This window comes from Hyperolius riggenbachi, chromosome 5 (genome assembly GCF_040937935.1).
Source record: "Hyperolius riggenbachi isolate aHypRig1 chromosome 5, aHypRig1.pri, whole genome shotgun sequence".
NCBI lineage: Eukaryota > Metazoa > Chordata > Amphibia > Anura > Hyperoliidae > Hyperolius > Hyperolius riggenbachi.
The window spans coordinates 56,246,220-56,270,935 of NC_090650.1; the positions used below are offsets into that span (position 1 = coordinate 56,246,220).

The following is a 24,716-nucleotide window of genomic DNA, read 5'->3' on the forward strand; positions in this document are numbered from 1 at the left end:
CACTTAATGAAGACCGTAATCTGGAGAAAGGTTTCCACAAATAGGTTCTGTGGGGCTTATATGTATTTGTTGCATCTAAAGGTAGATATTAACTTCATCAGTCCTTAAAAGGCTGAACAAAGAGATACAGTTGAAGCCAAGATTATTAGCCCCAAATTATAAAATTACAACACTCTTGATTTCTCCATGAAAATGACCATTTACAACTGTTTAAAAGTGTTTTTTATTTTGGAAACAAATACACTATAAAAAAAACATTGCCTTCTAAGTTTAATTAAATTAAAGGGCAAAAATTAGACATCCAAAATGATTAGTCTCCTGGCCATTAATAGTCAATACTGTGCCCTTTCTGAGCCACATCTGACAACAATCTCTTAGGGCCTGAGCCCACTAACACAGTTGTATCTGCTTCTGTCCGCTTTTCAGCATCTGTAACATTGATGTGTAACTGAAAAGCGGACACAACTGTGTGAGTGGGCTCAGGCCCTTAGTGTAGTTCTTTACTAGGTTGGCACATGTCTCCTAAGGGATTTTGGCCCATTCTTCCTTTGCAAATTGTTCTTGCCGGTCCAAACTGCATGGTTTCTGAGCATGGACATTAACTTTGAGCACCTCCCACAGATTCTTAATAGGATTGCGGTCTGGGCTCTGTGTGGGCCATTCTAGTATCTTGGTTTTGGTATCCTTGAGGAACTCTTGGACTAATTCTGGTGTATGCTTTGGGTCATTGTCTTGTTGGAAGACCCAGCAACGAGCCTACAGTACGAGCAGATTTCTGCATATTCCCCTGCATAAAGTCAACATAATTTTCTTTTTTCATGATGCCATGATACCTGAACGAGGCTCCCTGTGCCTGAGGCTGCAAAACAGCCCCACACCATGATGCTCCCACCACCACCATTTTTAACTGTGGGAAATGTGTTCCTAGGGTTTAAGGCCTCTCCCTTTCTTCGCCAAACATAAGCAACATTCATGTGCTCAGACAGTTCCAGTTTAGTGCCAGACCAAATCACAGACTTCGAAAACTCATCTTTACCTTTCAAATGTCCATGGGCAAACCTCAGTTGGGCTGTGATGTGCCCCTCTTTGAGTAAAGGGGATTTTTCTGGACATTGGTCCTGAAACCCACCACGATGAAGAGCCTTCACAGCTGTGTTCCTTGAAACATCAACTTCAGAAGGAGCCAGGACAGAAACAATCATCTTGGCAGATAACTGGGGCTTCTTACTGATCTCTCTGACTAGAAATCTTGCTCTTACGGCCACGACTAGGTTAGTTTCTTACAAAATGTGTCTCCTTGTACTTGGCAATGATGCACCACAGTTCTAGACACTGTGAATCGCTTGGAAATGGCAGTGTAGCCTTCCCCCTAATTATGGGCCTCTGCTATCTTCTTTCTAAGCTCCAGACTTATTTTCTTTGTCCTTGGCATGATGAGTAACAGTAGTTCCTCTTGTGTGTTCTGGTGCCCTGTTCCTTGGAAACTTTTTTTTTATGCTGATTGAATGTTGGGAAGCCAATTGACTGCAGGTGTTGTTAGGAAGCCAATTGACTGTACAGGTGTGGTTTCAAAGCTGATTGGTTAATTACTGTAACCTTGTGAGGGCCATGATATCCAGTCTTTAAGCACAGCAGAGCCCACAAAAAGCCTAAGAGGTTTGCCTTCACCACTGTGAGTACTGCCGAAGATTTGTTCTGGTTGGTTGAGACTTCTGGTTAGTTGCATTCTGGATAACTGGGACTGCTGTATATCAAATTTAATCATTGCTGTAAACATTGGGAAGAAGTTTAGAAAAATGTTCCATAATTCCTGGGTGGCTAATAATTTTGGCCTCAACTACAAGACTATATTATGGTCTTCACCATTATCAGAGGAGTGTCAGTCACTGTAATGAAAAAGAAAAAGCATACAAACAATCTTGAATTAGATGCAGTGCGAGAGCTGTACATACTGTGCCAGAGCTGTCGCATCCATACTGTACAGATGATGTGTACCACTCAAGATGAAGGGTGGGGAAGAGGCGGAAATGGGAGAGTGATACGAGGGAACATCCCTGCAAGCTTACCTGTCTGTCTGAAATTTTTTTAGGGAGTGATTATGTGGAACAAGGAAAAGAACTAACAATGCACAAAGGTAAGTGGATGCCACAGGAGCATACCTCTGTGTTTACTTCAGGTAGCTTTGCCTCAGGTCGGATTTAAAGGACACCTGACCCGAACTCTACTTTTTAAATTAAGCGCAGTTATGTTCACATAAACGGTACGTACCTTTGTGCACTCTTAGCTGCCCGGTCTTCTCTCCCTGGTCAACATAATCCCCAGCGGAAAAGTCTGACTTTCAGAGAAACTCAAACTTTTAAGCCAGAAGGGGCCGGCTTCCTGGCGTCACCCACTCCCACCCCTGTCCCATCCGACTAAGCTAGCTCCCTAGTCTCCTAAGCAAGCATTTTGATGCTGAAGAAGCACTCACCCCAGGGGAATGTCCAAGGCCAGCACCATTTTCAGTATGGGGATGCCAGATTTATGATGGTTGAGATATTTGTAGGTTAGGTTTAGGAGTTTGAACAGTATTGCCACTCGTAAATATCAGTAAATGGAGAGACGGATTAGTGTAATATAAAAAAAAAATATATATAAATCACATTAGAATAGGAACTAACACTAGTAACTGAGCAAGACAAGTTTTCTTGTGAAGATGAGTTAATATTTGGATGCTTATACAGTATTTAAGGACCACTATAGCAAAAAAAAAAAAGTAATGAGTTCAAATTTGAGAGAACCAACAGGTTTTTGACTAGTCCATCTCCTCATGAGGGATTCTCAGGTTTTTTTGTTTTTTTTTTTGTTTTGTTTTAAAGCACTTCCTGAACGCCAGTTGCTTAGTCTAAGTGCCATAATAATAAGATACCGGCCAGCCTCCCTGCTTGCACGCACACTTTTTGGGCAGTTAGGCTGAGCAACTGCCGGTCAGGGAATGCTTTTGAGCACAATGAAAAACCAGAGAATCCTTCATGAGGAGATGGACTAGACCAAAACCTGTTGGTTGTGTCAGATTTTAACTGCCTGCTTTTTTGGCTGTAATGGTCTTTTAACTGAGGCAGTCATGGCTGTGCCTGAAAAGGTAATTCTATATTTTAGAAAAGTAATGTAAAACGACTGTAGACCTAAAGCAAAATGCTTTCCCGGTGCAAAAACGTCCATTCATATGTTCAGCTGAAGTGTTAATTGAATTAGGTATGGATCAGTTTTATAGCTGAGGCATCCAGCACTGGCTGCCACACTGGGTGAAATTTACTGGTTCACAAGGCGAACCGTGACATTTATACTGTAGCATAGCAGGTCTATTGCGTAGGTGTTATGCCGTCTTATCAGCAGTGTCAATAGACAAGTGCTCCTTTTTTTCCATTTCTTTTGTTTTAAACCTCATTGACTTCATCGCTGCGATACCTCCTCCCCCTCCGAGTCTTTGGCTACCACCATTCCCGAGGTGTTAAATCCAGCCTCATGTGTCTTAAAATACCTTCACAAAGGCCTCATTTGAGTGCAGTTGGTTCCACTTAGCCAAGACACATCTTATGTCTTTGTTCAAACCAACGAGTTCAGACCAACTTGAAGCAGTTACAGGAGAAACTGTTAAATTGCTCATGTTCCCTGGGAAAGTTTGCCACTCACATATTGATCTGTAAGTAAACAAGACTTGATTGCTTTACTTAGTGGAACGGAACAGAGGCACCAGGACCAATAAAATACATTTAAAACACTTTTTAAAAGGAATATAATGGTTGACTTACCTCCTTAAGGTGCGTACATACGCACGACAGCAGCCAACGACGTGTCCATCGGCACCTCCCGCTGGGCAGGTTTTCAGCAGACTGTAGTGCGTGTGTACGCACTGTCGGCAGACTGATCAGGCTGTTCCTGAACGATCCGCCGGGCGGATCATTCAGGAACAGCCTTATCAGTCCACCGACAGTGCGTTAGGGCAAATACAATTACAGCAGAGAATGCAATATCATCTACTATAATAGTTGTTTTTTCATTACTAGGGTGTAATTTATAGTGGTAGCATTCTGAAATTCTCAGTATCTAGGTTTTTTGGGGTGTTTATCAAAGATATATATATATATATATATATATATATATATATATAGCCCCATCTAAAGCGTTTTCTTTATTTACTGCAAAGCCCGACTTGAGAAATGACACAATTGTATGTGTTGGTGAACAGAGAATGGAAGTCAACGTAGTGTCATGGATGAAGCTCTAGTTTAGGCACATTTTTATAGTTTCTTTACATAGGAATTTTGGGATGGACAGCAGAGCATGCTGGGGTTTTTAGCAGCCTGATCTATCCTTGCAATGCGTTCCATTCCCTCCAATCATGTGCTCCAGCCCCCTGTGGCCCCCTACAGCGTTGTCACTGTTCTTAATCCACCAGCATGTTTGTACAATACCAGATGATCGGCAGACAGTGGAGGCCAGGGTACTACTATTGAGAACAGTAGCTGCTATAACTTGAGTTAATAGAGTCGGGCACTACTGTACTAGGAAGCAATAGAGGACACTACAATAGATGGCAACCCCATAACTTAGGTTAGGGCATTCAACAGTTTGTGGTAAGGTCTTCCAGCACAGCCCTGATATAAGCCAATAATTTGTAGGGATGCTCAAGCCAATCAGTGAGGGTGCATGACAACACCCTCTTCTGCCTTCAAGACAATCAAAACATAAGCTGGCTCTTAACACATTAATGTGTTTATTGTTGCAGACCAAGCCAACGTTTATGGCACACAAGTCCCTTCATCGAGGCATAACAAGTCTATCAGTTTGAATCACACTGACCATATCCAGGAAGTCTGTAAAACACACATTGCTTGCTAGCGAGTATTTAGAGACTTGACGGCCTGGATATTGGCCTGTGTGATTGACAAACTTGTTATGCCCTGAGGAAGGGACCTGTGTGTCCCGAAATGTTGGTTTGGTCTGCAACAATAAACACATTCATTTGGGAAGTGACAGCTTATGTTTTGATTGTAATAATTTAGGGCATAATGTAGTCCTGCAACTGTACCTAATTTATGCCTGAATATTATGTACGGTAACCCTCCGCCTAAAGAGGAGCTGTCAGCCTTACTATCTCAGAAAAAACACATATATAAGTAGATAAATACTTGCACTACTTACATAACACATGTATTGCACTGTCCACGTTTTGGTTTTCGTGACTTTTCTACAGTAAAAAAAAAGACAAAATACTTCTTAGCATTTCCCTTTTTAACTATGGCTCTTTTGAAGCCAATCCTGATGTAATTTCCTCCCTTACTCTCCTCTGCCTGATTTGCTGGCCCTTCACTATACAAAAGTGCATTGCCTCAGCAAGAGAAATATTGGCAAATCAGAGAGGAACAGCGGTGGGGGAGGGGAAAGAGGCTTCAGCCAATCAGGCTGCATTAGTTAAGTCTGAAGGGAAGTAGAGAAGCAAAAAAGGACAACCCAGCATGCCCTGCAACTTCCTTTTTGTGTACCAAATACAGTAAGAGTCAGGCAAACTGGAGAATGATCATTTATCAACAAGAAATGTAATAGTGATTTTTAACTTTTGGATTTCCTGGTTAGCAACCTTATTACAGTACTTGTTTACCAGATAAAAATAAAGAATTGATTTTATGCCCGACCGTTACACTTTAATTATCTACTCTCCTAAACCATTTATAATATTTTGAGTTTCTTGTGTTTAAAAGAGGGTTGGTAATCCTTCCAGTGTAAATGTGCACGTCGTACTATAGTGCAAGAGTATCCCTTGTGTTATCCTGGTGGAACCCGTTGCGCTTCCCTGCAACTATCATTGCATCTGCGACACACAATGCAACTATTTTGTGCACTGCGACACCAAAGTGTGAAAGGACCGTAAGTAATTTTGTCTGTCTATCATAATTAAGATGATACATTTCTTTATGGTGTTATAGAGTTCTCTTTTAAATATTTTTCAAGAATTTCCTGCGTCTATTACGTAGTTTTATTATGAGTTTCCCTAAGCCACCTGTTCTGCGCCCTAAAATCACAGTGCATCAAAAATGGCCACATACCAAAAAAACAATCATCGGACACATTACTTGAATTGAATACACACGAGATCCAACTGCGTTGTTAGGAAAATAACTTTTTCTCTGAGTCCATCATATGACTACACGCTACTCTGATCGGCTATCCATTATTATCACGAGGCACCAGCCTCAAATTCACACATAATGGAAACATCCTCCAAAAATTGTGCCATTTATCTTCTTTTACACAAATACCTTCTGTCTCAAGAAGGCAAATTTACAAGGCTATTAAAGGGTCCAAAAAGTAAAGTTACCATCAAGCGATTTTAGCGGCCAATCGACCAAGAGACAGATCTCTCCATGATCTAATCGGAGAGAGATCTATTGGACACCATAAACCGCAGGCCGATTCCCCTACTTCAGCATAAAATCTTGCGGGAATCGCTCTTCTGTCACCGCCTCGCCACCCCAGACCACTGCCCCCCTAATGTTTTATATCCCCCCGCAGTGTATTGAAGTATAAAACGGCAGTATGTTCCCCTGTAGTTTTATACTTTATCTGCCGCCATCTGCGCTGCTGCCATCCTCGTACTTCCCCATTTGCGCCCCCCACGTGGTTGCCAGCGTTATAGCACGTGGGTTGCATGTGTGACCTCAGCCACGGACCCCATGTGCGTTATGCTGGTGGTCACATAGGGCCATAATGCAGACACTAGCAGGCAGGGTGACCGGTAAAGTATGACTGCACGTGGCACCATGTGGGGACATAAAACATTGGGGGGGGGGTAGCGGCTAGGGGTTTCTCTCATGTTCACTGTTCGCAATTATCACACGCTGTTACTGCCACGCACCCGATCAAGCATGTCGGCCCGAGATTTTCTGATCAATACATGCAACCAATTTCAGGCCAAAATTGGTTACATCGTCGGTAGGGCATGCTTTTAGTGGCAATGATTTTCATCCGGTTTGATTATAATTATTGAATATGATGGTCGATCGGCTACCAAGTCGAGTAATCAGCGGGCACTTTAAGAGGGCTTTTAAGTCCCTTATAATATCCTAGCGGTTCTAGGTTACTGTGTGCTATCTGGGTACTCTGCAGTCTACAACGAGTGTGTTGGGAGCAGTACACAAGCAGTTAATGTTGCCACTCTGCTCTACATTAGCTGGAACCCGGTCATACTTTACTGCCGAGGTCTGCATGGTTCTTGCAGAGACCGAAGGCGACAGACAATGTTACTGCGAATTTCTTCCATCACAGTCACTTTCACTTTACAGTCCCTGCTCCACCTCCGAGACAGAAGATATTTATAAGCAGCTCTTCCGAATAGCAGGCGTGGGGTATTTAGGTCGCCACATGCTAATTAGTCCTAATCTGCAAGACACCTTCCAGTTTTGTGGGACGTTTTACAAGCTATTAAATCCAAGTGTCCTCTGAACCACCGCCAGATGTTTGCCTGCACAGCCTATCCAAACAGCTGCACTTTATCCTTCACTCCTCTTTGCCATAGAGAGATTTACAAAGGCCTTTTTCACAAAGAATGTGCAGAGTGCAGTGACTGATAGGAGACAAGTAGAACTCTCCTCTCAACTGACTGCAGACAGCCCAGACTTGATTAGATGCAGATTCCAGTTCGTTAAATTTAGGTCCGCAAAACTGAATTGCGATCACCAGGATTGGATGTGCTTTGTGTTTTTTGTTCTTTGTTTTTCTTTTTTGAGACTATACTGGCCTGAACATACTACCGTAGAATCCCTTTAGAGTAAATTTCAAGGGACATGACCAAGTTGTTTGCTATATCAGAATTGGTCATACATTGTATATTTTGCAAGCTCACTTGCTGAATCCTGCGGATAGAGTTTAGTATAGCCAGATCTTTACTATTTGAGATGATATAGAGATTCTACTGTACAGTTCAATAACATCTGTAAAGTGCTTTTCTCCCTTAGGACTCAAAGTGCATAGATATGTTTCAGATCAGTACAGGGTTGCAGGTGTTACATAGGAAATAGGTGTTCATAAATGCAGACTAAACAGGTGGTTTTGTCTGTTTGGACTTAAATGCTTCCAGGGATGGAGATGTCCTGATTGGGTGTGACAAGAAGTTCCAAAGTGTAGGGGCAGCATGACAGAAGGCTCTGTCTCAAAGGTTTTGGGGGTGACCAAGTTACTAGATGATTTTGATCTAAGATTGAGGGGGGGAGGGTGATGCAGACCATTTTAAAAAGACAGAGCGTTTCACATTTTGGTCAGGAGTTAATTCCATTGGCTCCCGGGCCTATGATTACTGTGAGCCAATCACAGGAATCACAGAGCATAGTAGGGGAAGGAAGACTCTGGTCCTTAAAGAAAACCTGTAATGAAAAAAAAAACCTCTAGAGGATACTTATCTCAGGAGGGGGAAGCCTTTGGAACCTAACAAGGTTTCCCCCGTCCTCTGGTGTCCCAGAAATCCAGCGTGGCGACCCCCAAATATCGGCTACTGCGATTCTGCGCAAACGCACTAGCGGCTCTTCGGGTTAAGGCGGAAATAGCTGAAACCGATCGGATCCGCTATACTGCGCAGGCGCATGTCCTTTGCACCTGCACAGTAGAGCGGATCTGATCGGATTTGGCTATTTCCGCCTCAACCCGAAAGAAGCGGTAGGTAAGTATTGCCTGCACCCTTGTCGAGCTTTGTCGAGGGACTTTTGGAGGAGCCAGCGCTGGAGTCACCTAAGTTACAGAGGACGGGAAAGCCTCATTGGGACCCTGATTCTTCCCCCTCCCGAGGTAAGTATCCCCCAGAGGGGATTTATTTTTTTTTATGTTAGTGGACCCAAATAAAAAATACAAGATTTCAGAAATGAAATCTATTTTCTAAATTCTAATAATAAATAGCAGCCTTTTTTCAGCTGCATGATGACAAATATAAAATATTTTACATTTATTGGAGAAACCCCTCCCTTCCTTTCAAATTGCCGGGACAGAATCCGGCAGACTGGTGGAGTAGATGGTGTCCGGCAAAGGAGGAATTGCTAATGGCTGCCACCTGTATAACCCTAGTTATGAAAAGAGAAGGGTGAAAAGCAGCCACTGAAATGCTCATAGGCTTGAAGGAGTGTGTATTTATATTTGTAGGTGTCAGAGTGGTACAACTAAATATTTTGAGTTTTGGGTTTGGGTCCGCTTTAAAGTGTCTAAGGGGCCAGAGCTGTTCGGTGCCGAAAGGGTTAAACTCCCAATAATAATGAGAAGTCGGTGTTTGCCTTTATGTCTCTACAGTTGCTCTTACAACCTTCCGTATATGTTCCAGAATCCGCTGTATGCTGTATTTCTCCAGGTTTGCTCATTTTTTAAGCACTGCATCCAATGTATGACGTAGTCCTGCAGAACGTGGCAAGGCTTTGTGCAAGTAATAATAATAAAAATAATAAATAAATAACCGCACATAGAATGAAGTCATTTTGGGTAATGTTTCTTCATCTATTCCTTGTGCAGCAGGCAGAGGAATCCCAGCGAGTATTCTCCGCGTTCCCCATAAACCTGAACACCGGTCTGTGATTATACCGTAAGCTTCTTGCCTGACTTTACATGGATTAATAGGGAGTTTTATTTTGCCTGTATTTTTTATTATTTAATTACAGAGCTGAGCAGAGGACTAAATAAAAGCTTTGGAGACATGATGGGAGTCTTTAAGCTCTGCTCTCCGAGGACAGATGAATAGTTAGACTTGGAAGAGATACAGCTTTTAGCTGATGAGCCAGTGGAGCTAATGCAAAGGTTGCTTTATATTCTATTTATAAGCAGGATATTTAAAGCTTCTCTGATTAAAGGAAAAGCCTACTTTGGTTAAATGTATATTTTGTAGTTTTAAATGCAACTCAAGAGCATAAATGTTGCGGTGGGTTGTTGTCCCTAGGCTTGTATGCAGAGATGCTCTCCCAGCTATTAAGAAGCCGTAATCATTCTGACAGTGCTGCACTGACCTGCTAATATTCTCCAGTTCGAATCAGGAAAAAAGGCACTGGAGCCCTTAGCGAAAAAAGGGCACTGCCATAGGCGCTTTTCATAAAGGCCATGATTTGCAGCATCACAAGGGAAATTTGGCACACAGTGGTGCCCGCTATCGAGCACCCCCAGTTGCTGAAATGTACCATCTTTCTTTACCGCAAATCATGGCTTTTATAATGGCCACAATTTGTGGAAATTAGTAAATGTCTGTGCCCTATAGAATGGCGGGCATCAAGGCATATGGATATACAAATTGCAGCAGGTCTTAGGGTTAGGCATCGGTAAAGGGAGGTCTTAGTGTTAGGTATCACTAGAGGGAGGTCTTAGAGTTAGGCATCACTAGAGGGAGGTCTTAGTGTTAGGTATCACTAGAGGGAGGTCTTAGAGTTAGGCATCACTAGAGGGAGGTCTTAGGGTTAGGCATCACTAGAGGAGGTCTTAGTGTTAGGTATCACTAGAGGGAGGTCTTAGAGTTAGGCATCACTAGAGGGAGGTCTTAGGGTTAGGCATCACTAGAGGAGGTCTTAGTGTTAGGTATCACTAGAGGGAGGTCTTGGGGTCCTACATCAGTAGAGGGAGGATTCTGTGTGAGAATAGGGTTAGGTTAAGACATAGTAAAGTATCAGTAAAGATTTCCAATATTTTACCATTGGAATTAAGTAGTAGAATATCAGTAATTGTACAGATATTCTACAAGCGGCAATCCCCTGCACCACTCTAGTTGCTATCCGCACAACTAACCCAGGAAATGATGACCCCTAAATGCAGCCTTTCCTGTTTGTGCCACACTCACTCTACACAGCTGTGGAGAACACAGGATGCTGTGGATGTACCATTTTTTTGAAACCGTGGGGAGGCAGAAAAAGTTAGGTACTTACCTTAGTACTTAAACGTTTCTGGATGATGCATAGTCTTTCGGGATCTTCACAAAAAGTGCAGGGTCCCTCTTTATCTTCTGGCCATGCTTCCGACCATAGATGAGCACATCTGAACTTCACTTTAGTGGGCATACGCGGGGCTTACTTGCACATGGCTGTTTAAATGAGGTCACTCATACACTTCTTTTTTTCCTCTGTGGACACGTGCTTCATTCTACTGGGCATGCATGCACAAACTTAATCCGGATACGCTCATCCACTGCAACACTCCCAACCAGAAGAAACCTATTGGACTACAGAGGGACCCTGCACTGAAACGGTGGGCTGTAGGAAGATCCGGGAAGTTTACCATGTGCTGTAAGAATTGATCACTATCTGACTGCATTCCAGTCAGATAACAATCCATTAGTTTATATCAGTATTATGGTAGAGAACAGAGGCGCCAAAAGGATAAAAACAATATTTAAAAGTTTTAAAATTATTGCTTAGGAGGCAGTGGTGGACTCACCTCCCACAAGCAGACACAACAACTGTGTATTCACAAAAGGGACATTTATTGGTATACTCCAAACAAGGTTGCAACGCGTTTCGCAGGTCAAACCCGCTTCATCAGGCAATTACAGGAAGGAGCACACAACAGCAGTATGTCCAGATAGCACCTGGCGCCTCAGTCTCAGTCCCACTGCAACACTCCCAACCAGAAGAAACCTATTGGACTACAGAGGGACCCTGCACTGAAACGGTGGGCTGTAGGAAGATCCGGGAAGTTTACCATGTGCTGTAAGAATTGATCACTATCTGACTGCATTCCAGTCAGATAACAATCCATTAGTTTATATCAGACTGTAATCAACCTGCATATGTGTATTACCATTTTAAGTATTCAGTAACATCTTAAAATTATTTCATGGCCTGTATGTAGCCATTTTCTCTCTCCCTAAGCCATGGCATTGAGCTGGCCTGGTTTACCAACCACGTCTAATTGCCTCTTATGTAATAGGGGATATAATGCACTTGGTTTCACTTATTATAGGGTTCAGTGGACCCCATTAGTGCTGCCAGGCCATCTCTGCTCTCCCAGGAGCCCCTTGTACACTTAGCTTCTAACTGTTACCATTAATAACCCCGTGTCAGCAAGTGTTAACAGCCTTCCTAGGGAGTCATCCACCAGTCTGCTTCAGGGATGTCTGGCATCTGGGTCAGATTAGCCTTCTTATTTTCCTTTCCATTGTGTCTTCTTCACAAAACCTCTAGAGCTGCTGTCAGTCTGTCCACCTGAGGTCTCCGGGTGATCATCCTGTCTCCGTAAATAATATTCATAGTAAAAGCTCTGGATCTTGGGAGGTTACACATGACTTCACTGCCTGCTACCTGCTGACTTCTAAATCTCTAGAAAGCTTCCCCCTCTTCCCCTGTATTGGGCAGGCAGGGGCTCTTGTCAGGCTACCTCAGCAGTATGGCTGTCACAGCCGACTGATCCATGGCTTGACCTCTGGTAATTACTTCATCTTCAACAGCAGCTTCTTATTTCCAAAGTCATTTATGAACTGTCAGTTTGCACCTATCCAGCTACACATTGATTTGAAGAAAACGAAAAACTAGATGGAATCTAAGCTTACACTGAACTTGACATGTCTGTAAAAATTCCCTCAGTTTTTTTAATCAGTAGTTTATTTTCTGGCCTTGTTTATGGGCTGCAAATCTTTCTCTTTCCCTACCCACCTTGTTCTCCTTCCTTATCTACTGCTCCTGATTGGCTTTTTTCCTTTATTTATTTCCAGGCTTTTTCTCTCATTTTTTTCCCCCTTTTTCTCTTTATTTCTCTTAGTATAAATTTACATGAGAGAGAGGGGCTTGTCATGGAGGAATAGGGCAATCATTTTTTCATCTGTAGTGTACCATTTATTGGCTAATAAGCCTTCTTCAGACTTGATTAATGTATGCTAACAAGATGTTAGAACAGGGAACTTATATACACTGGACATTCAGACTAGAACATTCTTTTGCAAACATAAATAAATGTCATTAAGTATCTTAAAGAGAGTCTGAAGCCAATTTAAATATTTGTTTTTACCTGTTATTTATGTTAAGGAATATGAGCAGTGCTAAAACGCCGCATTCCTGCGGCAGAACAAGGTCTTTATACCCCCAAATCCTAGGGCAAAATTCCACAACTTTCCAGGTCGTAGATTTTGCTGCCTGGCGAGGCAGAGCTTTGTGCTGTAGCTCTGACTCTACTGGAGTCAATCTCTGTGCGGATCTCTGCCTCTCCCTGCCCCCCTCAGTGAAAGAAGATTGAGAGGGGCGGGCATAGGCGGCGATCGGCGGAGTTTGACTCCAGTAGAGGCAGAGCTACATTGCAAAGCTCTCCCTCTACCAGGAAGCGCTCCCCCATTTTTGCCCCAAGGATTTAGGGGGTATAAAGCCCCCGTTCTGCGGCGGGAATGCAGTGTTTTAGCACTACTCATATTCCTTAACATAAATAACAGGTAAAAACAAGTATTTAAATTGGCTTCAGACTCTCTTTAACCACTTAATGACAAACTGACTTACAAAATGTCCTGCTAGAGCCTCTTAATGGCTCCAGGGCGTTTTTATAAGTCAGACAGTGCTGCTGCCGCTGTGCGCGTGCACGTGCATTACTGTGCATGTGAAAATAGTAGGGAAAAAACTACCAAAGAGAAAATACACCTTTATTTCCAAATACTGTATTGTCACCATACTTTGTACTAGGGACATAATTAAAATCTTGTGATAACCAGAACAAACAGGCAGATCAAATGTATGGGTTTTTGTACAGTAGCAGTGTTTATATTAAAACTATAAAAATAGAGTATTTTTTACTTATTTTTTTTCCCATAGAAAATAAAGTAATCACTGAAAACAAATATCAACCCCAAAAAGCTCAATTGGTGGTGAAAAAAACAAGATATAGATCAATTCATTGTGATTAGTAGGGATTAAGCTATTGGCAAATGAAAAGGATGAGCACTGAAAGGTGAAAATCGCTCTTGTCCGTTAGGGTAAAAACACCTTTGGGGTGAAGTGGTTAATTACAATATCAAGAGGGTCTCACAGGGATGCTAGCTAATTTATGACAAATAGATAAGGCCACTTGTTTTCTTAAGCCTCACCTACACGGGTAGATGAGGCTGCGATCCGGCAGCTCGATTAGCCGCCGGATCGCCTCTTCCGCGTCGCCCGCGCCGGATTCGATTCCCTGCTTGTCCCCACTGGCGCCGCTTATCTTCCGCTCGATTCCCTGCCATTGTCCCCTCGCGGGCAACGAGCAGGGAATCGGCGGTGGGGAGATCTGTCCTGTCGGATCTTATCAATCGAGCCGCATCAGCACCTCGATTGATAAGGAACATCGCCGCCGCATCTACGCGTTTAGATGCGGCTTAAAACAACACATACCAGAGAGTCCGGGTGATAACAGGACGTTGTAAATCCAAAGTTCACTTGCAATGTAGGCAGAGTACATACCCATCGTACCAGCACAAGAAATTACATTCCCTGTTTAAACAGATGGGGAGCAAAGAGAAAAGAGTGTGTGTGCGCGCGTGCGTGCGTCTGTGTCTTATTTTCCACTAAGGTTAGGTTCCCACTTGAGCCAGACTCCAACGGCCAGTGGGAGCAGACAGTATTACGCCTGTTCCCATGCTCCATTTGTGGACCAGTTCGAGCTCAGAGCCAATGTGTTTCCACCATAGCCTATATGAGAAATGCATCCGCTCTCCGGGAAAAATCACAGATTGCACAAGAGTGCGTTATGCTTAGCACAATGGATCCACAAGTGTGAACAGATCCTATTTATAAAATAGGATCTGTTCACTATCCATTTTTAATTGCAGTTAAATGTACATAAAATGTCCATTTTCCACTCTGGTGGGATCTGAGTTTCAGGATTGCGGTGTCCGGGTGCGTCTTTTCAGGTGTGTCTCTTCAGACACCGCACCTGTTCGCTTTGTAACATGCTGGTCATCCAAAGCTGTCCATGTTCGTCAATGGACAAACCTCTGTGGCTTCCAGAAAAAGTGACATGCTGTTTTTTGGGGGTCCCCCTCACACAAAGGTGCATTAAAAAAAATAACATGAAGAGAAACGGCTTATTGTGTTTAAAATTGTGTTTAAATGGGCTTTCTGCTCTGACACTTATGTTTCCTGGAAAACTGTGTGCATTTCCATCAGGGCAGGCCAATCAAATTTTGTTTTTAGTCTGTATTGTTATTATTTATTCATAGATCTCCATGACATTGTACAATAGATGGTGCATGACAAGAGATGACTAGATAGAAGAATATAGTGGGGGTTCATTGTCTCTATTCCTTTTTCCCTTTCTTCTTTTACCTTCATTTTTCCTCCTCTCCTCCTATAACCAAACTCCATCTTTCTGCACTGGCACCTCCCCTTCCTGGCACTCTGTCACTTCCCCTTCCTGGCACTCTGTCACTTCCCCTTCCTGTCACTCTCTCCTCCAAGTCACTCTTTCTTCCCTGTCACTCTCTCCTCAGATACAGACACCAGTAAATGCCTACAAATGCAGGCAGTCCCAAGCAGTGGCAGATGGAAGAGAACTTTTATCACTTGAAATTATTTTTATTTTTTTACTTGACCATGTAGTGTCATGATTGCTTAGAAAAACAAAATAAGACGTAAACAATACATACCAGCTTTTGTCTCCGGAATGTGAGTTTACTCTACATATGCCTAACCAGTTAATGACAGACTAGGGTTTTATTATAAAGCAAAGGTTTAAATGATGAAGGCCGCATTTTGCATTCTTTTCATTGCATGGAAGGGTATCTGGCATCCTGTGTGTGCCCAGGATTTAATCCTCCAGTCTGGATACGCAACCGAAATAGAATTTTAGGAGTAAAACCATTTTACAAATTGATGAGAAAAATCTGTTCCTCCATGTAGCGTGCCTTGAAAAAAAATGGTGTTTTAAAGGCGTAAGGAAGATTTTATCCAAATACGCCTAAAACAACATTTAAACAGTGTGGTTTACTAGGAATATATATTGGTTTTCGCTGCAGACCGTCTAATTGCGTGAATATGTCTGAAGCAATTAAAGCGTTTACATCTTTTACAAGCGAGCTACTTCGAATGTTCCTGTTACATTGTGCCTACAGCACATCCCTCCGCTTGTGAAATGACGGGTCCAAATGTACCGCTGGTAGAGAGGAAATGAAATGTAACTGGTGATTGTTTTGGAAAAAAAAAACATATATTGGTCTCATTTAAATGAACTGGAACCTTTTTTTTATAGTTTTTTATTGACTACAGGAAGATTGTCAACAAAATGAGGCTTTTTTTTTCTCTTGTGACGGGAGAGACAGAAGTGAAATCTCGCCAAACAGGACCCAGACAGTAAATAAACAAACAAGCTGAGGTTCTAAATCTCCCCTGTACCCAAAACTAAAGCAAACCTTAACTGAAAATTAAAAGTCAAAATAAACATACACACATCAGTCTCTTTATCCTCTCCTTTTTCCGTTTGTCCACTGGAATTCTCCGTCCTACATTTTGAAGATGACCATTACCCTACAGCAGCTTCCTGGTCAGCACACTGTTAAACTGTAACATCGCTCACTTGAGCCATAGGGAAGCATTGACATTACCTTGCTCATCAGTGTTCCTTCCAGTTATAACTGACAGCAAATTGACTTATAACTGACAACAACTGATATGTATTTCAGTTCTGACAAAATCTTGTCATAACTGGAAGGAATCGTTGTAAGAAGAAAATGAAACGGACGGTGAGTTAAGTATGTAATATTCATTTGCAGGTACATCATTTGTATGTTAAATAATTTGACTCAGTTCAGGTTCACGTAAAGAAAAATAAGTAAAAAAATCATCTTTTGGTTGCAGTGAACTATATTATAGAAGGTATGATTGCTGTCATTATTTTAGAAGATACTACCAGTCACCTCACTCTTAGACCTGGGACCCACTATAGATTGCTGATTGCAATTGATCAGCGTTTTTTCTTGCCTTTTGTAAAGTAATTTTTAGCAACAATTTCAACGTTTTTTGTAGTGCTTTTATTTTTAGTGCTAGTGATTGCAAAAGCGATTGCGATTAGAGATGTTCAATTTAAAATTTTTAGTGGGTGGTTCAGGTAGTGAAATCACGGCAAAATTGCTTTGGTAGGGCGATTGCAAAGCAGTTTTGCAGCGATCCAATACTTAACATTGAATTACAATCGCTAGGAAAATGCTGCAGACAGAGCTATTGCTATTTGGGCAAATCACAATTGCCCCAGTGGGCTAACCTCCATCCACTTTCATTGGCATAGCCTCTATACGCACCCACTTTGCGATTTTGTGCGCATTGCTTCTGACGACCGGTAATGTTTGGAGCGACGAGCGATTGCTTACATCATGCTTACATGATCTCGCAACATGGGTAAGAGATTAAACGGATGACGTTTTGCAACCCATGGTGGATCGGATCTTTAAGATCCCTAACCACTGCTGCGCAAAGTGCAGCGAACGTTAAAACTCTCGTTCGCACCTATCGTGTACTGTCACGTTCCCCCGAGCAGGAAGATGGATTGTGGAACATTAATAGTCAAGGGGACATCGCTGTGATCAATCTTCCTGCATCTTCAGGTGAATATGCAGCTTAAGAAATAGAGCCATATGGTCCTGAGGAGGTTAAATTCACTTAAAAGGAACCCAAGGTGTGAGACTTATGGAAGCTGCCATATTTATTTCCGTTTAAACCATACCAGTTGCCTGGCAGTGTAGCTAATCTTTCTGATCAGTAGGGTCTAAGGGCCCGTTTCCACTAGAGCGAATCTGCATGCGTTTCCTGCATGCAGATTCGCATAGACAATACAAGTGGATGGGACTGTTTCCACTTGTCAGGATTTCTGAACGTTTTTCTGTGCAGAAAAAATCTGCATGGCAGAGCCATCAGAATTCGCATACCGCTATGCGATTCACATACAATGTATTTAATAGGAAATTCGCATGTGGTTTTGGTATGCGAATTTTCATGCAAATTTGCATACGATTTCGCATAGAAACAATGGAAAAGCACACAGGCACTGCCATGGTTAAATTCGCATACATAGTCATCCATGTGAAATCGCACGCGAATTCGCATGAAAATTTGCATACAACCGCATGCGAAATTCACATCCGCGTGCCAATTTTTTCCCCACCGCACAAGTGGAAACGGGCCCTTAATCACACACCTGAAACAAGCTTGCAGCTAATCTTGTCAGATTTGAGCTGATCTGCATGCTTGTTCAGGGTCTACGGCTTAAAATATTAAAAGCAGAGGATCAGCAGGACAGCCAGGCAATGTGCATTATTTAAAAGAAAATAAACATCAGCCTCCATATCCCTCTCACCTTGAGTTCCCTTTAAGGTTCACTGTGAAGAAGAGTATAAAACTGCAGAGGCCTCATGTGATGCAGACAGCATAGCATTTGAGCCCTGTGCTTAGCAATCTGTCAGATGGAATATTTAGGTTTGCGCATGCTGTTGGGCTTTCGTAAGAGAAGGCAGTCCTTCCTGCCAGAGCTGAGCTGTGTAGGTGATGAAGCCTGCATAGAAATACAGCCCGGCACTCTCTGGGGACTTTGTGCATCTGTAACAAGTCAGTATATATCCATGCTGTTGCCACATTCCATATTGAGTTTTCTGTTCCATGTTTCCAGGAGCAGACATGTGCCGGGCATATGTCTTGTACTTACACGTGTTCTCTTGTGTTTATAGGGCCTGTGGGTGTTGGACTAAATGAACTGAAGAGGAAAGTGTTGATTAGTGACACCCAGCATTATGGAGTGACGGTACCACGTAAGTGCTTACCTATGTGAATGACTATTTATTGAAGTCTTTTGTTCAATTTAAGTCGTATAATTACACATGTGCCATACAACCTGGATGTGTGAGACACACTGCTTTCTACATGTAATTAGCTGCAATGTCTGACACATTCCCTGCTGCATAAATGATCTTATGAGGGCAATGGGAGGGGCTAGGGCTACAAAGTGGCAGCTGTGTGCTGTAATTTGATTGGGTAGCCAAGAGGTTTCTGGATGGTAACTAACTTCTACTCCCGCCATATAGATTTGTTTTCAGAACAAAACTACCTAATGTTGCTCATTATACTAGAACAGGAACAGAGACGCCAATAAAAGGATAAAATGCATTAAAAACTGTTTAAAATAGGAGGTAGTGTTGGACTTATCTCCCCAATCAGAAGAGTCAGCTTCTGTTGATTTTTTTGATTAACAACAATTTATTTGACAAAAAACTCCACAACGCGTTTCGCAGGTTAATTCCCGCTTCCTCAGGCAACAATGGGTGCATTTGATCCTGTTATTCGCGCCTCTGTTTCTGTTCCATTATATTGTCTAGTCCCTAGGTTTTCAACGTGTGGTACGCGTACCCCAGGGGGTACTTCTAATGGTTCCAGGGGGTACTCAGGCTTGATATACTTAACCAAGAAAACAAATTTAGGGTTTTAGAAAATTATAACTCTTATTTAAACAACGCAAAATGAGTATTTCAGCTAATTAAAAGCAATAGTAAATGCTTGGAAATTGTTTAGAACCAATTATCATGTACTACAATTAAATATATATTTGTCAAGGGGTACTTGTGATAATGTTTACTATGCTAGGGGGTACTTGGTGAATACAGAGTTTTAAAAGGGGTACATACCAATAAAATGTTGAGAAACACTGGTCTAGTCCACCCTTGGGGAGGGGAGTTACCCCATCTTTTTCTACAGAGAGCTACTTTTGAACCTGAGTGGGATCAGGTCTAATCTCCCCACCTGCCTTTACAGTGGTTGCCTATGCGGTAACCCTGGTTTGTGAGGATACTTTGTCACCGCTTTATATTTGCTCTACCCACCCATAACATACTACACTATTGGGCTCTCGATTTCTTTTTTTAATGTTGCTCTCATTGGCCTAGATACCCCAAACCACCTTGTGAAATGCATTTATCTGTAGTGGGTACCATCATGAGCATCCCCCTGTGCTACCTCACACTCCAGTCAAACAGAAAAGAGAAATTCTGGTTAACGTGGGATTATACTCCCAAAACTAACATTTCAGTAACTATTAGTTACAGTACTTACAAGAACATTTGAAAACATTCCAAGTATTCTACTCAAAGAGAATCTGTAAAAAAAAAAGAGCCCCTATGGGGAGTATTTACCTCAGGAGGGGGAAACATCTCGATCCTTATGAGGCATCCCCCATCCTCTGCAGTAGCCCCGGCCTAGCACTGGGACCCCCGGACAGCTACAGATGACAGTATTTACCTTTTGGAGCCAGTGCAGGGGCAGTACCATCTTCCTCCTCAGGCTCCAGCGGAGGAGCACTATAGCGGACCTGATAGGGCTTGGCTTCCGCTGGACCCGGAAGGAGAAGATGGTAGTGTGGCTGCACTAGATCCAAAAGGTAGATATTGCTACAGGCGCTATTGCACCTGCGCACTTGTCAGCAGACTTTCGGGGGAAGCTGGCGCTGGATCAGAGCTACTGCGAAGGACAGGGGAAGCCTCATTAGGATCCAGAGGCTTCCCCGTCCTGAGGTAAGTACCCCTATTCCCCCCCGCCCTAAACCCCATTCCCCGGGCGCCCCCCGCCGGTTCTTTTTTTTTTTATTACAGATTCTCTTTAAAGCGATAATGTAGGGGGGTCAGGGGAAAATGAGATGAACTTACCCGGGGGTTCTAATGGTCCCCCGCAGACATCCTGTGTTGGCGCAGCCACTCACCGATGCTCCGGCCCGGCCTCCAGTTCACTTCTGTAATCTCTGACTTTAAAGTCAGAAAACCACTGCGCCTGCACGCCCGTGTCCTCGCTCCTGCTGATGTCACCAGGAGTGTACTGCGCAGACACAGACCATACTGGGCCTGCGCTGTGCGCTCTTGATGACATCAGCGGGATCGAGGACACGGCAACGCAGGCGCAGTGGTTTTCCAGAAGTGAACTGGAGGCGGGGCTGGAGCATCGGTGAGTGGCTGCGCCAACACAGGATGTCTGCGGGGGACCGTTAGAAGCCCCGGGTAAGTTCAACTCATTTTCCCCTGACCCCCCTACAGTATCCCTTTAAGGCAGTCAAGCGAATGAATGACCTGTGTATGAGGAGCTCCCAGGACAGGGCATTTAGTTACATACAGCAAATTATAAGCTTCATGACTTTTTACCACTGCTGTATGACGTTTCCTGTATTCTATAGTCTGCATTCTTGTGGTCACGAGTCAGTTATAAGTGATCTTGTGGTCTGTGATGAACAACAAGACAAAGTGTGTGTTCCACATTTCCACTAATTACCGGGCAGTGTGCCTCATTTGATTGGCACTTCCTCCTTACCACTATGATGTGTGTGCCGGCAAGAATAGGGGCGTGCCCAGTATTGTTTTATCCATTCGTCATGTTTCTCTGAACATATTGCCTGACCGTAGCTTTGATGTTCAGATTTTAGTAAGCGGATATGAAAGTTGCTCTTCCAGTGACAGACAGCTGAAGCCTCTTCACCATTTGGAGAACAGCTGTTGTCTCCTTATTTCTAAACATATACAATAGATGTTAAAGCAATCACTCCACAGTGGAGCTCTGTACAGATCAACAAATTAAGAATAGAAATGCATACATCTGATGTATTTTACTAAGTGGAACTCCAAACTCCTCCTAAAATTAACCTGTGGATAAGATAGGTGATAACTTCTCAGGAAAGCTCTCTGGAGACCTCACTGCTTCTCATTTCTTCTACGACTGGTCCATTGTCACCCAACACAGCAGCCACCACATTGAAGGAGGGTTAACACTGGTCTGGGCAGAAAACGCACATGACTTTCGGATACTATGTGCGTTCCCCTGTGTTAAAGGGATCTGAGCAGCTCCTGCTTTCAAATAGCTGAAATGGGTGCCATACACACACACACACACACACACACACACACACACACACACACACACACACACACACACACACACACACACACACACACACACACACACACACACACACACACACACACACACACACACACACACACACACACACACACACACACACACACACACACACACACACACACACACACACACACACACACACACACACACACACACACCTTTCACTGCCATCAATTAGGGTTAGTGTGAAGTTCATCAAGTGTGACTTATATTATCTGTTTGAAGCACAGTCTTCCCCCTCCTCCCTAATGCTGGATGGGTTTGTTTGATCTCAGCTTTTGGGCATTTAAATCTAATTTGAAGGATTTTTATCTGCCTTGTAATTAACCCTTTAATGTAAAAAGATGAGGTAAAATAAGTGTTTTTTTTAAATAATGAGCCACATTTTTAGCATGCATTTTTCATTTCTGATTGAGCTGCCCTGCGAGTTAAAAATTATGCTCCGTTCCCTTTAAGTTCAAATGCGAATTTGCATGTGACAAGTGTGAATCCTGCCTCAAGATCAAGCGCTTCAGAGCTGCAGCCACTTGGGGTGCGATCCACGAAAGGCCAGGATCATTAGGGAGCCTTGCCCAAAGACTCCCTACTGTTTTATATACTGGCTTGAGGCGGGATTCAAACCATGGTCGAAGGCTCCAGCCTTACATCAAAGGGCAATAGCCTTACCAGTACGCTATTCAGCTGTAGCCACACTTATGCGAGGGGGGGGGTTGCCGAGGCAAACTATTGGTGAGGTCACCTTGGCGTGTAGTTATGGCCTCGTTGGATAAATAGCGGTAATCATTATTTAGACATAAATGCTGCCTGGTTGTCAGTTTGTTTGGCTTTTCCCTTCAGCAGATTGAAGTGTCTGCTTGTCTGTTACATAGGAAAGCCCACTCTAGCTCCCACTCTATGGCTTTGAACTGTAGATTAGGCATCTGTGTTCCCCATCGCCCTGCTTGGGCTTCCAGGCGGGAGATGGGCCACAGCTTAAGGTGTAGCGGTCAAGCAGACAGCTCCGGCTGTCCAGTTTCCGCTTACTTTGGAACACTCATTACACACCTTTATGTTTGGTGAACTCGACAGCATTGTCTTTACGGTCCCCACCGGGCCTTCCATGGAATCAGTATTGTCTGCAGCGTTTCAATCCGTGCAAACAAATAAAGCGATCATTTAACACGCCGTAAAAAGATATTTGCTTAACAATGACATTAATAGGCCGGAGGCTCCATAAACCTGCAGATACCTTACATGCAGGCACAGCTGCTAAATGAAAAGGCCCAAACACTTGTTTCCGGATGGAGATATTGGTTTAATATCCTCCTGGAATATTGTCGTTCTCTCAACAACCCGTTTTACAGCTAAACAAGATACTTGCCCCAGCTTCAAAGCTTTCTAATTCCCAGAGCTCTGCGTAGTGAAATATAACTAAATAAAAGTCTGACAATGGCTTGTTTTACTGTTTATTTAAAACAAACCTGGAGTGAAAATAAACATGATTTAATGAATTGTATGCGTAGTACCGCTTAGAAAAAGAACATAAGTAGCAAAAAAGAATCTCATATTGTTTCCAGTACAGCACCAGTTAAAAAAAAAAACTTCAGTTATCTATGCAAGAGCTTCTCGGAGCTCTCTGACCTAACTGATCAAATACAGTCCTTTTTTCTAAAGTACTTAAAGAGGAACTCCAGTGAAAATAATTTAATAAAAAAAGTGCTTCATTTTTACAATAATTATGTATAAATGATTTAGTCAGTGTTTGCCCATTGTAAAATCTTTTAAATCCCTGATTTACATTCTGACATTTATCACATGGTGACATTTTTACTCCTGGCAGGTGATGTAGCTGCTGTTTGCTGTTTTGGCAGTTGGAAACAGCTGTAAACAGCCATTTCCCACAATGCAACAAGATTCACAGACAGGAAACTGCCAGGAGTACCATGGTCCTCACAGTCTCCTGTGGGAGGTGTTTCACCACAATATCAGCCATACAGAGCCCCCTGATGGTCTGTTTGTGAAAAGGAATATATTTCTCTTGTAAAAGGGGGTATCAGCTACTGATTGGGATAAAGTTCAATTCTTGGTCGGAGTTTCTCTTTAAAGAGAAACCATAACCAAGAATTGAACTTTATCCCAATCAGTAGCTCTTACCCCCTTTCCCATTAGACATCTTTTCCTTTTCACAAACTGATTATCAGGGGGCTCTGTATGGCTGACATTGTGGTTAAACCCCTCCCACAGTGTGATGTCAGGACCATAGTTCTAACAACACACTGTGGGAGCCTTGTTGTATTGTGGGAAATAACAGCTGTTTCCAGCTGTTTCCAACTGCCAAAAAAGCAAGCAACATCTCCTTCCACTAATATCACCTGCCAGCTGTAAAGATGTCACCATGTGGTAAATGTCAGAATGTAAATCAGGGAGAGGAAAGATTTTACAATGGGCAAACACTGACTAAATCAATTATACATAATTATGGTAAAGATGTCATTTATACATAATTATGGTAAAGATGTCATTTATACATAATTATGGTAAAGATGAAGCACTTTTTTTATTACATTATTTTCACTGGAGTTCCTCTTAAGTTTTTATTGTTTCATTGTCTCTGCTCAATGACACTTTCATTGAAGTATGCTAGAGTTCAAATTATTGAATTATTGGCCCTTTTTATTCCTTTCCTGTTCTCAGAAGCCATTTACTGTCAGGAAAGTATTGTATGGCTGTAATCTCTAATCTGTGAGGGTTATGCTATAGTCTGACCCAGTCCCGACCAGGACAGAAACTGTCACTTGCATACCTGTTGTTTAACTCTTTCAGCCACAGAAAGAAAAAAGTAACATAGCCTAGTTATTTTTG

The 24,716-nt window shown here is 42.7% G+C and overlaps 1 protein-coding gene across 4 annotated transcripts in view; it reads left to right on the top strand.

Annotated features, from left to right (window-relative positions):
• MPP7 (MAGUK p55 scaffold protein 7) overlaps window positions 1-24,716 on the top strand; it is a 508,595-nt gene that overhangs the window by 429,432 nt on the left and 54,447 nt on the right. For all 4 annotated transcript variants that reach the window (XM_068235721.1, XM_068235724.1, XM_068235723.1 and 1 more), the window contains exon 14: window positions 18,653-18,733. In XM_068235721.1, coding sequence (XP_068091822.1) covers window positions 18,653-18,733 — 81 coding nt within the window. The remainder of the gene's footprint in view (window positions 1-18,652; window positions 18,734-24,716) is intronic.